General features: G+C 46.9%; 1 protein-coding gene across 3 annotated transcripts in view; it reads right to left on the minus strand.

The window, feature by feature from the left end:
• Positions 1–15,955, minus strand: part of LOC118384878 (dual specificity testis-specific protein kinase 2-like) — a 36,335-nt gene that overhangs the window by 6,727 nt on the left and 13,653 nt on the right. For all 3 annotated transcript variants that reach the window (XM_052521511.1, XM_052521513.1, XM_052521512.1), the window contains 4 exons: positions 11,055–11,251; positions 6,593–6,714; positions 6,376–6,424; positions 5,906–6,055 (listed from right to left, as the gene is read on the minus strand). In XM_052521511.1, coding sequence (XP_052377471.1) covers positions 5,906–6,055; positions 6,376–6,424; positions 6,593–6,714; positions 11,055–11,251 — 518 coding nt within the window. The remainder of the gene's footprint in view (positions 1–5,905; positions 6,056–6,375; positions 6,425–6,592; positions 6,715–11,054; positions 11,252–15,955) is intronic.

Consider the following 15,955-nt stretch of genomic DNA (forward strand, 5'->3'; position numbering starts at 1 on the left):
GTTGGGCCCGTCTGGCAGCATCCCTAATGGTATAATGTACATGTGCAGGAGTTGGTATAATGCCAGGAGTTGGGCCCGTCTGGCAGCATCCCTAATGGTATAATGTACATGTGCAGGAGTTGGGCCCGTCTGGCAGCATCCCTAATGGTATAATGTACATGTGCAGGAGTTGGGCCCGTCTGGCAGCATCCCTAATGGTATAATGTACATGTGCAGGAGTTGGGCCCGTCTGGCAGCATCCCTAATGGTATAATGTACATGTGCAGGAGTTGGGCCCTGTCTGGCAGCATCCCTAATGCAGGAGTTGGGCCCGTCTGGCAGCATCCCTAATGGTATAATGTACATGTGCAGGAGTTGGGCCCGTCTGGCAGCATCCCATGTGCAGGAGTGGTATAATGTACATGTGCAGGAGTTGGGCCCTGTCTGGCAGCATCCCTAATGGTATAATGTACATGTGCAGGAGTTGGGCCCGTCTGGCAGCATCCCTAATGGTATAATGTACATGTGCAGGAGTTGGGCCCGTCTGGCAGCATCCCTAATGGTATAATGTACATGTGCAGGAGTTGGGCCCTGTCTGGCAGCATCCCTATGGTATAATGTACCAGGAGTTGGGCCCGTAGCATCCCTAATGGTATAATGTACATGTGCAGGAGTTGGGCCCGTCTGGCAGCATCCCTAATGGTATAATGTACATGTGCAGGAGTTGGGCCCGTCTGGCAGCATCCCTAATGGTATAATGTACATGTGCAGGAGTTGGGCCCGTCTGGCAGCATCCCTAATGGTATAATGTACATGTGCAGGAGTTGGGCCCGTCTGGCAGCATCCCTAATGGTATAATGTACATGTGCAGGAGTTGGGCCCGTCTGGCAGCATCCCTAATGGTATAATGTACATCCCTAAATGGTATAATGTACATGTGCAGGAGTTGGGCCCGTCTGGCAGCATCCCTAATGGTATAATGTACATGTGCAGGAGTTGGGCCCGTCTGGCAGCATCCCTAATGGTATAATGTACATGTGCAGGAGTTGGGCCCGTCTGGCAGCATCCCTAATGGTATAATGTACATGTGCAGCCCGTCTGGCAGCATCCCTAATGGTATAATGTACATGTGCAGGAGTTGGGCCCGTCTGGCAGCATCCCTAATGGTATAATGTACATGTGCAGGAGTTGGGCCCGTCTGCAGGTATAATGTACATGTGCAGGAGTTGGGCCCGTCTGGCAGCATCCCTAATGGTATAATGTACATGTGCAGGAGTTGGGCCCGTCTGGCAGCATCCCTAATGGTATAATGTACATGTGCAGGAGTTGGGCCCGTCTGGCAGCATCCCTAATGGTATAATGTACATGTGCAGGAGTTGGGCCCGTCTGGCAGCATCCCTAATGGTATAATGTACATGTGCAGGAGTTGGGCCCGTCTGGCAGCATCCCTAATGGTATAATGTACATGTGCAGGAGTTGGGCCCGTCTGGCAGCATCCCTAATGGTATAATGTACATGTGCAGGAGTTGGGCCTGTCTGGCAGCATCCCTAATGGTATAATGTACATGTGCAGGAGTTGGGCCCGTCTGGCAGCATCCCTAATGGTATAATGTACATGTGCAGGAGTTGGGCCCGTCTGGCAGCATCCCTAATGGTATGTGCAGGAGTGTACATGGTGCAGGAGTTGGGCCCGTCTGGCAGCATCCCTAATGGTATAATGTACATGTGCAGGAGTTGGGCCATCCCTAATGGTATAATGTACATGTGCAGGAGTTGGGCCCGTCTGGCAGCATCCCTAATGGTATAATGTACATGTGCAGGAGTTGGGCCCGTCTGGCATCATCCCTAATGGTATAATGTACATGTGCAGGAGTTGGGCCCGTCTGGCAGCATCCCTAATGGTATAATGTACATGTGCAGGAGTTGGGCCTGTCTGGCAGCATCCCTAATGGTATAATGTACATGTGCAGGAGTTGGGCCCGTCTGGCAGCATCCCTAATGGTATAATGTACATGTGCAGGAGTTGGGCCCGTCTGGCAGCATCCCTAATGGTATAATGTACATGTGCAGGAGTTGGGCCCGTCTGGCAGCATCCCTAATGGTATAATGTACATGTGCAGGAGTTGGGCCCGTCTGGCAGCATCCCATAATGGTATAATGGTATAATGTACATGTGCAGGAGTTGGGCCCGTCTGGCAGCATCCCTAATGGTATAATGTACATGTGCAGGAGTTGGGCCCGTCTGGCAGCATCCCTAATGGTATAATGTACATGTGCAGGAGTTGGGCCCGTCTGGCAGCATCCCTAATGGTATAATGTACATGTGCAGGAGTTGGGCCCGTCTGGCAGCATCCCTAATGGTATAATGTACATGTGCAGGAGTTGGGCCCGTCTGGCAGCATCCCTAATGGTATAATGTACATGTGCAGGAGTTGGGCCCGTCTGGCAGCATCCCTAATGGTATAATGTACATGTGCAGGAGTTGGGCCTGTCTGGCAGCATCCCTAATGGTATAATGTACATGTGCAGGAGTTGGGCCTGTCTGGCAGCATCCCTAATGGTATAATGTAGGATGTGCAGGAGTTGGGCCCGTCTGGCAGCATCCCTAATGGTATAATGTACATGTGCAGGAGTTGGGCCCGTCTGGCAGCATCCCTAATGGTATAATGTACATGTGCAGGAGTTGGGCCCGTCTGGCAGCATCCCTAATGGTATAATGTACATGTGCAGGAGTTGGGCCCGTCTGGCAGCATCCCTAATGGTATAATGTACATGTGCAGGAGTTGGGCCCGTCTGGCAGCATCCCTAATGGTATAATGTACATGTGCAGGAGTTGGGCCCGTCTGGCAGCATCCCTAATGGTATAATGTACATGTGCAGGAGTTGGGCCCGTCTGGCAGCATCCCTAATGGTATAATGTACATGTGCAGGAGTTGGGCCCGTCTGGCAGCATCCCTAATGGTATAATGTACATGTGCAGGAGTTGGGCCCATCCCCTAATGGTATAATGTACTGGCAGCATCCCTAATGGTATAATGTACATGTGCAGGAGTTGGGCCCTGGCAGCATCCCTGGTATAATGTACATGTGCATCCCGTCTGGCAGCATGGTATAATGTACATGTGCAGGAGTTGGGCCCGTCTGGCAGCATCCCTAATGGTATAATGTACATGTGCAGGAGTTGGGCCTGTCTGGCAGCATCCCTAATGGTATAATGTACATGTGCAGGAGTTGGGTCCAGCATCCCTAATCTGGCAGCATCCCTAATGGTATAATGTACATGTGCAGGAGTTGGGCCTGTCTGGCAGCATCCCTAATGGTATAATGTACATGTGCAGGAGTTGGGCCCGTCTGGCAGCATCCCTAATGGTATAATGTACATGTGCAGGAGTTGGGCCTGTCTGGCAGCATCCCTAATGGTATAATGTACATGTGCAGGAGTTGGGCCCGTCTGGCAGCATCCCTAATGGTATAATGTACATGTGCAGGAGTTGGGCCCGTCTGGCAGCATCCCTAATGGTATAATGTACATGTGCAGGAGTTGGGCCCGTCTGGCAGCATCCCTAATGGTATAATGTACATGTGCAGGAGTTGGGCCCGTCTGGCAGCATCCCTAATGGTATAATGTACATGTGCAGGAGTTGGGCCCGTCTGGCAGCATCCCTCTGGCAATGGTATAATGTACATGTGCAGGAGTTGGGCCCGTCTGGCAGCATCCCTAATGGTATAATGTACATGTGCAGGAGTTGGGCCCGTCTGGCAGCATCCCATAATGGTATAATGTACATGTGCAGGAGTTGGGCCCGTCTGGCAGCATCCCTAATGGTATAATGTACATGTGCCCGTCTGGCAGCATCCCTAATGGTATAATGTGTGCAGGAGTTGGGCCTGTCTGGCAGCATCCCTAATGGTATAATGTACATGTGCAGGAGTTGGGCCCGTCTGGCAGCATCCCTAATGGTATAATGTACATGTGCAGGAGTTGGGCCCGTCTGGCAGCATCCCTAATGGTATAATGTACATGTGCAGGAGTTGGGCCCGTCTGGCAGCATCCCTAATGGTATAATGTACATGTGCAGGAGTTGGGCCCGTCTGGCAGCATCCCTAATGGTATAATGTACATGTGCAGGAGTTGGGCCCGTCTGGCAGCATCCCTAATGGTATAATGTACATGTGCAGGAGTTGGGCCCGTCTGGCATCCCTAATGGTATAATGTACATGTGCAGGAGTTGCAGGAGTTGGGCCCGTCTGGCAGCATCCCTAATGGTATAATGTACATGTGCAGGAGTTGGGCCCGTCTGGCAGCATCCCTAATGGTATAATGTACATGTGCAGGAGTTGGGCCTGTCTGGCAGCATCCCTAATGGTATAATGTACATGTGCAGGAGTTGGGCCCCTAATGGTATAATGTACATGTGCAGGAGTCCCTAATGGTATAATGTACATGTGCAGGAGTTGGGCCTGTCTGGCAGCATCCCTAATGGTATAATGTACATGTGCAGGAGTTGGGCCTGTCTGGCAGCATCCCTAATGGTATAATGTACATGTGCAGGAGTTGGGCCTGTCTGGCAGCATCCCTAATGGTATAATGTACATGTGCAGGAGTTGGGCCCGTCTGGCAGCATCCCTAATGGTATAATGTACATGTGCAGGAGTTGGGCCTGTCTGGCAGCATCCCTAATGGTATAATGTACATGTGCAGGAGTTGGGCCCGTCTGGCAGCATCCCTAATGGTATAATGTACATGTGCAGGAGTTGGGCCTGTCTGGCAGCATCCCTAATGCAGGAGTTGGGCCTGTCTGGCAGCATCCCTAATGGTATAATGTACATGTGCAGGAGTTGGGCCCGTCTGGCAGCATCCCTAATGGTATAATGTACATGTGCAGGAGTTGGGCCCGTCTGGCAGCATCCCTAATGGTATAATGTACATGTGCAGGAGTGGTATAATGGTATAATGTACATGTGCAGGAGTTGGGCCCGTCTGGCAGCATCCCTAATGGTATAATGTACATGTGCAGGAGTTGGGCCCGTCTGGCAGCATCCCTAATGGTATAATGTACATGTGCAGGAGTTGGGCCTGTCTGGCAGCATCCCTAATGGTATAATGTACATGTGCAGGAGTTGGGCCTGTCTGGCAGCATCCCTAATGGTATAATGTACATGTGCAGGAGTTGGGCCTGTCTGGCAGCATCCCTAATGGTATAATGTACATGTGCAGGAGTTGGGCCCGTCTGGCAGCATCCCTAATGGTATAATGTACATGTGCAGGAGTTGGGCCCGTCTGGCAGCATCCCTAATGGTATAATGTACATGTGCAGGAGTTGGGCCCGTCTGGCAGCATCCCTAATGGTATAATGTACATGTGCAGGAGTTGGGCCTGTCTGGCAGCATCCCTAATGGTATAATGTACATGTGCAGGAGTTGGGCCCGTCTGGCAGCATCCCTAATGGTATAATGAAGTAGGAATAGTTTCCATCTGAGAACGGCTTGTTCTTAGCCTTTCACATAGTTGTATACAGTGGACCAGTGAAAGGCTCAGTTCTGCGAACGCTGCTGGCGGTCTATTAGGTCAGGTCCCTATCGGGAGGGTTTGTGTAGGGGGGCAGACGGAATGGATGTCTAAGGCGGCTCCACGGCTACGTGCTTTTGAGGAAATAGTCGGCGGACCCCAGTTATCTGACTGACAGATCAAGAAATAATCAGAAACATTTCCTTTTACTTGTCCTTGATACCTTCGGTCAACGTCCAACGCCACCGTCTGAGACATGGGGAAAAAATGACGTCAAATGAAAGTGACATGCTTTTTAAATTACTTTGGAGCCCAGATTGCATTAGTAAGGTACTTGGCTCTGGCACCACTGTAGTTATCTGTCCAGACGTGACCCGAGCCCGACCGTGGTGTTTCTGTGTGTGTGTGTGTGTGTACCTTGGAGTTGAGGTCTCTGTGGTAGATGTTCTTGTAGTGCAGGTAGGTCATGCCTCTGCTGATGTCACATGCCAGGTCCACCTTCTCCCTCCAACACAGAGACACGTCCTCCTGGGCCAAGAGATCCTCCAGACAGCCCCCACTCACATACTGACAGCACAGAGAAAGGCTGCGTAAGAACCATAGATATCCTATATCCAAGGGTTATACATATACATGGCAATCGCTCAAAACGACCGTGACTACTGCCAGGTGCACAAAATACAGAGGAGGGAATGTGCCGTTGAGATCCCTTACGTGTTTCTATGTGATATACCATATAGGTTGGGTGTCTAGGAGTTTTACACAGGCATACCAGTCTCTTCCCTTCCAACACTGCTACTATGGTGAGATGCACACATGTACTGAGAGGAAAACACATCTGCTATCTGTGATCATCAACACGATCACAAACATACTGACAATCTTACCTCCAAGATTGGATACAGCTTATCCTCCCGCACGCAGATCCCAAGATACCTAGGAAGAATCAGAAAACAGATGATAATAATGGTATAATATATATATAATATATAATATAATATAATAATATATATAATAACTTTAGTATCACAACGTCAAGCTGTTTTTGCAACAACTACACATCTTCCTCTAAAAACAGGCATTTGTCATATATGTTGGACCGACCGGACAATGTTGGGGTGCGAGAGCTTCCGCAGTAGACTGATCTCTCGTACGATGCTGTCCTGGTCCACGTCGTTCTTATAGATCTTGACCACCATCACTTTTCTTGTGGTACAGTGTGACACCTAGACAACAGAGGGCGATATAGTGTGTTTCTACAGTGCCGCTCAGGGTTGATTGACAACAGTTGGCGCGATCTCACTGTTCTGCATTTGTACAAGTTGTAAACGAGGCTGGATCTCTATGAACTGGAGTGAACGAGAAAAACGAACAGTGAATTCGCTTCAACACAAAAGCTAAACATAGAACGCCTTAACTTCCTGAGGTGATTAAAGTTCACTGCATCCTATTGGCTCCCTGTAAGGCAATACTGGTTCAGTGGTATACCATGTTGCCTCCACAGTAGCATCCTCCGTCTGCATCCCAAAAGGCACTCTATTCCCTATGTAGTGCACTACTTTAGACAGGTGCACTACATAGGGAATAGGGTGACATTTGGGATTCAGCCTTTGACTGTTTGGCACAGGTTCTAGGAACCATCCATGGCTGACAAACTAATTACGCTCTTATCAGGACTGGGCTTTATATCGCCATATCAAATAAAATACAATTTTATTTGTCACGTGCCAAATACAACAGGTAGACCTTACAGTGAAATGCTTACTTACAAGCCCTTAACCAACAATGCAGTTTTAAGAAAAAAACAAGTGTTAAGAAAGTATTAACTAAATAAACTGAAGTAAACAATAAATTAAAAAAATACAAATGAAAAATATAAGAAAATAGAAAACGGGGTACCGGTACAGAGTCAATGTGCGGGGGCACAGGTCAGTCGAGGTAATTGAGGTAATATGTACATGTAGGTGGAGCTAAAGTGACTATGCATAGATAACAGAGAGTAGCAGCATAGTAAAAATGGAAGAGGGGTGGTCCAGGAAGCCATTTGGTTAGCTGTTCAGGAGCCTTATGGCTTGGGGGTAGAAGCTGTTAACTTCTTTGAGTATCTGATATGGGCAGAAAGATTAACAAGAATTTAAGCTAACTGTACTGTCCAATTTACAGTAGCTATTACAGTGAAAGAATACCATGCTATTGTTTGAGGAGAGTGCACTGCTATGAACTTGAAATGTTATTCATGTTTTGAACATGAAAAGTTATTAATAAACAAATTAGGTACATTTGGGCAGTCTTGATACAACATTTTGAACATAAATGCAATGGTTCATTGGATCAGTCAAAAACTTTGCACATACACTGCTGCCATCTACTGGTCTAAATCCAATTTGCACCTGGGATGGAATAATACATTATGGCCTTTCTCTTGCATTTCAAAGACGTTTTTTTCTTCGTATTATCTTTTACCAGATCTATTGTGTTATATTCTACTACATTCCTTTCACATTTCCACAAACTTCAAAGTGTTTCCTTTCAAATGGTGCCAAGAACATGAAAACCCTTGCTTCAGGGCCTGAGCTACAGGCAGTTAGATTTGGCTATGTCATTTTAGGTCAAATTGAAAAAAAGGAGTAGATCCTTAGATTAAGAAGCCTTTTGGACCTAGACTTGGCGCTCCGGTACCGGTTGCTGTGCGATAGCAGAGAGAACAGTCAATGACTAGGGTGGCTGGAGTCTTTGGCAATTTTCAGGGAGTTCCTCTGACACCGTCTGGTATAGAGGTGTGGACAGGAGTGGACTGAGCACGCACCCCTGAGGGGCCCCTGTGTTGAGGATCGGCGTGGCAGATGTGTTGTTACCTAACCTTACCACATGGGGGCGGCCCATCAGGAAGTCCAGGATCCAGTTGCAGAGGGAGGTGTTTAGGCCCAGGATCCTTAGCTTAGTGATGAGCTTTGAGGGCACTATGGTGTTGAATGCTGAGCTGTAGTCAATGAATAGCATTCTCACATAAGTGTTCCTTTTGTCCAGATGGGAAAGGGCAGTGTGGAGTGCAACAGAGATTACATCATCTGTGGATCTGTTTGGGCGGTATGCAAATTGGAGTGGGTCTAGGGTTTCTGGGATAATGGTGTTGATGTGAGCAATGACCAGCCTTTGAAAGCACTTCATGTCTATAGACGTGAGTGCTACGGGTGGGTAGTCATTTAGGCATGTTACCTTGGTGTTCTTGGGCACAGGGACTATGGTGGTCTGCTTGAAACATGTTGGTATTACAGACTTGGTCAGGGACAGGTTGAAAATGTCAGTGATGCCACTTGCCAGTTGGTCAGCACATGCTCAGAGTACACATCCTGGTAATCAGTCTGAATGTTGACCTGTTTACAGGTCTTCGCACATTGGCTATGGAGAGCGTGATCACACAGCTGGTGTTCTCATGCATGCTTCAGTGTTGCTTGCCTTGAAGCGCACATAGAAGTCATTTAGCTCGTCTGGTAGGCTCGTGTCACTGGGAAATTCATGGCTGTGCTTCCCTTTGTAGTCCGTAATATTTTGCAAGCCCTGCCACATCCGACGAGTGTCGGAGCTGGTGTAGAAGGATTCAATCTTAGTCCTGTATTGACACTTTGCTTGTTTGATGGTTCGTCGGAGGGCATAGCGGGATTTATTATACGCGTCCGGGTTCGAGTCCTGATCCTTGAAAGCATCAACTCTACCCTTTAGCTCAGTGCGGATGTTGCCTGTAATGCATGACTTCTGGTTGGGGTACTGTATGGACGACATACAGTCCATCATCGATGGACTTACTGATGTGGTGCACTCCTTAATGCCATCGAAAGAATCCCTGAACATATTCCAGTCTGTCCTAGCAAAACAGTCCTGCTTAGCATCTGCATCATCTGACCACTTCCGTATTGAGAGAGTCACTGGTACTTCCTGCTTCAGTTTTAGCTTGTAAGCAGGAATCGGGAGGATAGAGTTATGGTCAGATTTACCAAATGGAGGGTGAGGGAGAGCTTTGTCCGCATCTCTGTGTGTGGAGTAAAGGTGGTCGAGAGTTTTTTGTCCCTCGGTTTGCACATTTAACATGCTGGTTTCCCTGCATTAAAGTCCCCGGCCACTAGGAGTGCCGCCTCTGGATGAGCATTTTATCCCTTCTTATGGCCTTATACAGCTTGTTGAGTGCGTTCTTCGTGCCAGAAACAGTTTGTGGTGGTAACTAGACAGCTATGACAAAATATAGATGAACTCTCTTGGTATACAGTGTGGTCTACAGCTTATCATGAGAAACTCGACCTCAGGCGAGCAAAACCTAGAGACTAAATGACATTTTGTGCGACAGCTGTTATTGACAAATAGACACAGACAACCACCCCACTGTTCTATCTTGCCGATGCACGGAAAACCCAGCCAGCTGTATGTTATCCATGTCGTCATTCAGCCACGACTCATGAAACGTAAGATACAGTAGTAGTACAGTTTTTAAATGTCCCGTTGGTAGGATAGTCTTGATCGGAGCTCATCCAGATTATTATGCAATGATTGCACGTTGGCTAATAGGACTGATGGTAGAGACGGGTTACCCACTCGCTGTCTGATTCTTACAAGGCACCCCGACCTACGACCCCTATTTCTCCGTCTCTTCTTCATGAGAATGATGGGGATCTGGGCCTTGTCCTGTGTCTGAAGTAAATCCCTTGTGTCCGACTTCGTTAAAGACCAAATCTATGTCCATGTATGAGGTGAGTACTCACTGTTCTGATATTCAGAAGCTCTTTACGGGTCATAAGAGACCGTGGCAGAAACATTATGTACAAAATAAGTTACAAACGACACGATAAAAAACACGCACAATAGCTCAATTGGTTAGGGGACCGTAAAACGGCAGCCATCTCCTCCGGCGCCATTATCTCTGATCCTTATCGGAGCATCTGGGAGTTCCAGCTCAAGACAAAAACACGCTAACAATAGCAGGAAAGCCACGGTGGCCCTGACATGGCCTCCAAGGAAAAGGACTAGGACTGTTGGAAGACGCAGCCAGTGTTCAGTCATGATCATATAAACGTTGTTCACTTGACTCTACAGACAGTACCTTACACCGAGACACTATTAAGGGAACTTAATCTGTGTTCCTTTGTCTCGTGGGAATACGAATGCAGAGAAGAACGTGTTTGCAGTGTAATCACTTGGGCATGTTGTGTATGATTGTCTTTATGGGTGTTTAAGGGATCAGCCAAGGCATAATGTTGTCAGTTTTGACGCTGGAGTTGGCAGTAGACTAAATGTAGGTTGCTCTTTGTATGGGACTGTATTGCATGTACAGTATGTACTCTGTTAAATATGTTGTAGTACACTTATCTGGATGTGTGCCATATAAAGCTTGATGCCACTTTTGAAATATGCTGATTTAATGAGGTAATTGTAACTGAAACAAATATGGTAATTAAATCATAGACTTTAATTAGAGGGTGTGTGGAAGGTCAATTCTGTTTTGCTCTATCTTCCGCGCACACAAGCGTACACATAAATTCTTTCCCCCCAGCCATTTCCAAAATGAACAGGTTCGTACCTTGTACACCTTGGAGAAGAAGCCACTCCCAATCAGCTCGGCACTGAAGTCTTCCCAGAATTCCAGCTTGCGGACGGCGGTGCGTAGCTTTTGCCATCGGTCCACCTGGCAGTAGGTGTCTGCTGCCTCTCCGAGCAGTGTGGGGCTGCTGGGTTCAGGGGTCACCTCCACCTCACACCTCATCCAAGGCAGCTCGTCTGGTGAGGCACGGGGCCACAGGGTCAGACACGTAGTCTCACTCACTATCCATAGCCCAGTGTTAAAGCCATCAGAGGCACTAGAAATGTCTCTGCGCTCTCCATCAACCCAATTTAGAGGCAAACACTCGAAACTAGTAAACATGAGAGAAAAAAGCTTCTGAAAAAGAAAATAGATTTCATCTTTAAGTGGGAGCGCTTTGAAAGATAAATATACTCAGTAAAATGCAAATGAAGCAGATTCAGAGGAAAGGGAAAACTGTTTAGTGAGCTGAAACACATTCTGAGACGAGAACATAATTTGCACAGAAAATATATTTTGAATGCATTAGAATGAATTCCAAATAACTTTGCAATTTCCATCTAAGAACACCAGTGATTTGACTTGTATCTTCAAGACTGATACAACTTGTAGTCTAACTGCCGAGTATAAGCCAATATGGTACTTCCGTGAGAAATCTAGTTTCAGAGGTAATTTGTCAAGGTAATCTACTATTGGCTGATCTAACTGTGTCAGGTTTAACACCCAGTTGGAGATGCACACTCGCACACTCGCGGTTTAGTTATTCTTTGCTTTAGCGGTGTGTAACCTAAAACTACAAACAGATACGTCAGTAGAGGTCTATGACACCATCACAACAGCATATGTCATTGGTGCATTCAGCTCCAAGACAGAAAACACAAGGTTAAAGCCTTGGGTTACTGTATGTGACACCTGCTCAAGGCCAAACAACCTCCTGCTTGTTGTCTCCTCACTGAGAGAGGCTTGTTCACACAGATACAATCAGACAAGCTTCTCATAGCTTCTGCAATGGTGCAGTGTTGAAAATGGTTATGCTGAATATTTTCATGGCGACGATCAGATAAGGTAGGCGTGACAATACTGTAGTGGGAAAGTACACATGGTGACATAGATGTAATCAAATGAGTTTTATGGGTAGAACATGGTTTGTTATGGCAATGTCACCATCTAGGCCAAGGCAACCATGAACCAGGAAGAAGCCATGAGAAACTAGATTCTTAAGTGTTTACAAATCCTCTAGGGTCAGTTTAGCTTCTAAACGTTTCCCATTTGCAGGAACGTCTTTAAATGAAAAGTCTTCCATCACAAGTGACAAGTGGCCACAATATGGCTGCAGTTCTCTTTTCCGTTTCTGGCAACATCTGATGTCACTTTGACATGGAGTGGATTGGGTGAGGAAATCAGCCTTGAGGGAGATAGTTCAGCCTTGATGTGACAGACCGAGTTAAACATGACTTCCCAGACTGCCAAGTTCCCTAAAGTGAAGTGACAGGTCCCAGAACACGCTTTCTATTTTCTTCCCGAGGGCCTTGAGAGGGCTTATTTTTGCTCCATTCCCAGTCTTTTCCAACATATCTGACACCATAAAAAAGACAGATATCTGTCGAGCCCCAGTTGGAATGTCACGGTTGGGTAAGAAAGTGGAATGACGACGGTATCTTTGCGGGAAAGACGCTACGGCAAATTTCCAGTTAGGCAGCCCGTGGCCGTGTGCCCTGAGAAAGCCAGTGAACTCTGACCAACTACCAGGCTACACACAGGTCACCAGTGGAGGCTGCTGACGGGAAGAGCTGGAATGGAGCATATGGAATGGCATCAAACACACAGAAACCATGCGTCTGATACCCTTCCTCTAAAACCGCACCAGCCATTACCACGAGCCCGTCCTCTCCAATTAAGGTGCAGGTCACATACAGGCAGGCCCCTGTATTACACCTCCCAGCTATGTGTAAACACAGGCCACTGGCAAGACAAGGCCTCTGAGACAGGGACTTCAACTGAAAGATCAGAGAGTCTTGGAAACAAAGTCAGGCCAAGAGTTCAGTACTCCAAGGAATGTCATAATCCACAATCACACAGTCATGGCCCTCTGGGCACACTCTGGTTCAATCAATGTCGTTTCAACATTATCAATGTATTGTCTAATCAAATATAACGTTCTACATCATTTCAGCCACCCAATATACTGCATATTGAATGCAGTTCAGGGTGAAAAAGTGGAATTTCTAAGTAGAAATTTCACCGTATACATACTTCTGATGATTACTGTGAAATGACCTTGATGTAACAAGCACAAATATAAACGCAACATGGTCCCATGTTTCATGAGTCTAAATAAAAGACCCAAAAAATGTTCCTTACGCACAAACATATTTTCTCTCTCATCAGATTTTGTTCATAAATTTGTTGACGTCCCTGTTAATGAGCATTTTATTCTTTATCAAGATAATCCATCCGCCTGACAGGTGTGGCATATCAAGAAGCTGATTAAACAGCATGATCACTACACAGGTGCACCTTGTGCTGGGGGGGGGGGGCAATAAAAGGCCACTCTAAAATGTGCAGTTTTGTCACCAACACAATGCCAATGTCATTGAGGGAGCGTGCAATTGGCATGCTGACTGCAGGAATGTCCACTAGAGGTATTGCTATAGAATTGAATGTTCATTGCTCTACCATAAACTGAATAGTATTTATGTTTGTAATAAAGCCCTTTTGTGGGGATAAACTCATTCTGATTGGTTGGGCTTGGCTCCTCAGTGTATTTACCCATCTACCAATAGGTGCCCTTCTTTGCGAGGCATTGGATAACCGACCTGGTCTTTGTGGTTGAATCTGTGTGTGAAATCCACTGCTCGACTGAGGGACCTTACAGATTATTTTATGTGTGGGGTACAGTGATGAGGTAGTCATTCACATCATGTTAAACACTATTATTGCACCCAGAGTGAGTCCATGCAACTTATTATGTGACTCGTTAAGCACATTTTTACTCCTGAACTTATATAGGCCATAACAAAGGGGTTGAATACTTATTGACCCAAGACATTTCATCCTTTTTTATTAATTTGTAGGCATTTCTAAAAACATAATTCCATTTTGACATTATGGGGGTATTATGTGTAGGCCAGTGACACATTCTAAATGTAATGTATGTTAAAGTCAGGCTGTAACACAACAAAATGTGGAAACAGTGACAGGGTGTGAATACTTTCTGAAGGCGCTGTATGTGTTGGGATGGATAGGGGTTTGGAGAGATCTTTCCCAAACCGGGTCAAAACACTTTACACAACCTGCATCACGAACCTCTAACATGCAAATGAAGTGGATTATTAAAAGTAACATATCTGTGGTTCCTTGCAAACCAATCACTTGTTGACTGTCCTGTTGACTTTCGATGAAGGATTCTACCTTAAAAACAAGAAAATATTTGTCCCGAGAAACTAGTCATTCCTTGTTGAATGGATAAGAGAGAGATTGGGAGAGCGAGAGCACAAAGAGTGTGTGTGTGTGTGTGTGTGTGCGTGCGTGCGTGCGTGTGTGCGTGTGTGTGTGTGTGCCGCAGGCCCATTGTGTACAAGACGGATATTATTTCATCAACAACGGATGAACACGTCAGTGTGGATGAGAGCGTCAGTGTGGATGAGAGCGTCAGTGTGGATGAGAGCGTCAGTGTGGATGAGAGCGTCAGTGTGGATGAGAGCGTCAGTGTGGATGAGAGCGTCAGTGTGGATGAGAGCGTCAGTGTGGATGAGAACGTCAGTGTGGATGAGAGCGTCAGTGTGGATGAGAGCGTCAGTGTGGATGAGAGCGTCAGTGTGGATGAGAGCGTCAGTGTGGATGAGAGCGTCAGTGTGGATGAGAGCGTCAGTGTGGATGAGAGCGTCAGTGTGGATGAGAGCGTCAGTGTGGATGAGAGCGTCAGTGTGGATGAGAGCGTCAGTGTGGATGAGAGCGTCAGTGTGGATGAGAGCGTCAGTGTGGATGAGAGCGTCAGTGTGGATGAGAGCGTCAGTGTGGATGAGAGCTTGTAACGTCGCCCCAACATTAAAAAGCCATCTACAAAGCGGGGGCTTGCCAGTAATGGCTTTCTTTCTTTTTAACCATTCTTTTACAGCAAAGGCTCAATCCAGACTCCCATGGGCAGTCCTGGCAGCCACACTCCACTCTGCACAGCCATCAGTCCAATGAGTCCATCAGTCCAACCCCTGGCTCTCTCTGCTACCCCGGGCATCCTGACACATCCTCTCACACAATCTGCCCCCCCGATGAGCTTCTGCTCATATCTGCATACAGTGCCCCGTTTATTTCCTTCATTCCAGCATCAGCCTTTCAGCACTATGGGATATGTGCATCGTGCATATGTCACTGCACACAGTCAATATCTAGGCTAATATTGATAGGCTAATGTTTCCTTTCCGCGCCCATCTTTCGCTTTGTAATATACTGCTTTCTAACAACCAATGGTGTACAGTACAGTGTAGTACAGTATCATATCAACACAAACAGGCAATTATCTGGGGAAATATTAACTTTCTGCTTCCATGACCTATGACCTATTGTACATGACACAGAGAAACCTGCTTGGCTGGCCCCTTACAGTAGCACATTTATTCTCTTATAGGACTGAAACTGTCCTCCTCACATTCTCTCCCACTAAAACTCTCAAAGCAGGAGAGTGGGCAGAAAGGCCTTCCTCGTGTGTGTGTGTGTGTGTGTGTGTGTGTGTGTGTGTGTGTGTGTGTGTGTGTGTGTGTGTGTGTGTATGCGCATGTGTGTGTATGCGCATGTCTGTGTGCTCATGTATGTGTGCATGTGTAGATTGGGGCGGCAGGGTAGCCTAGTGGATAGCGTGTTGGACTAGTAACCAGAAGGTTGCAAGTTCAAATCCCCAAGCTGAC

This window comes from Oncorhynchus keta, chromosome 6 (assembly GCF_023373465.1).
Source record: "Oncorhynchus keta strain PuntledgeMale-10-30-2019 chromosome 6, Oket_V2, whole genome shotgun sequence".
In the NCBI taxonomy this organism is placed as follows: Eukaryota; Metazoa; Chordata; class Actinopteri; order Salmoniformes; family Salmonidae; genus Oncorhynchus; species Oncorhynchus keta.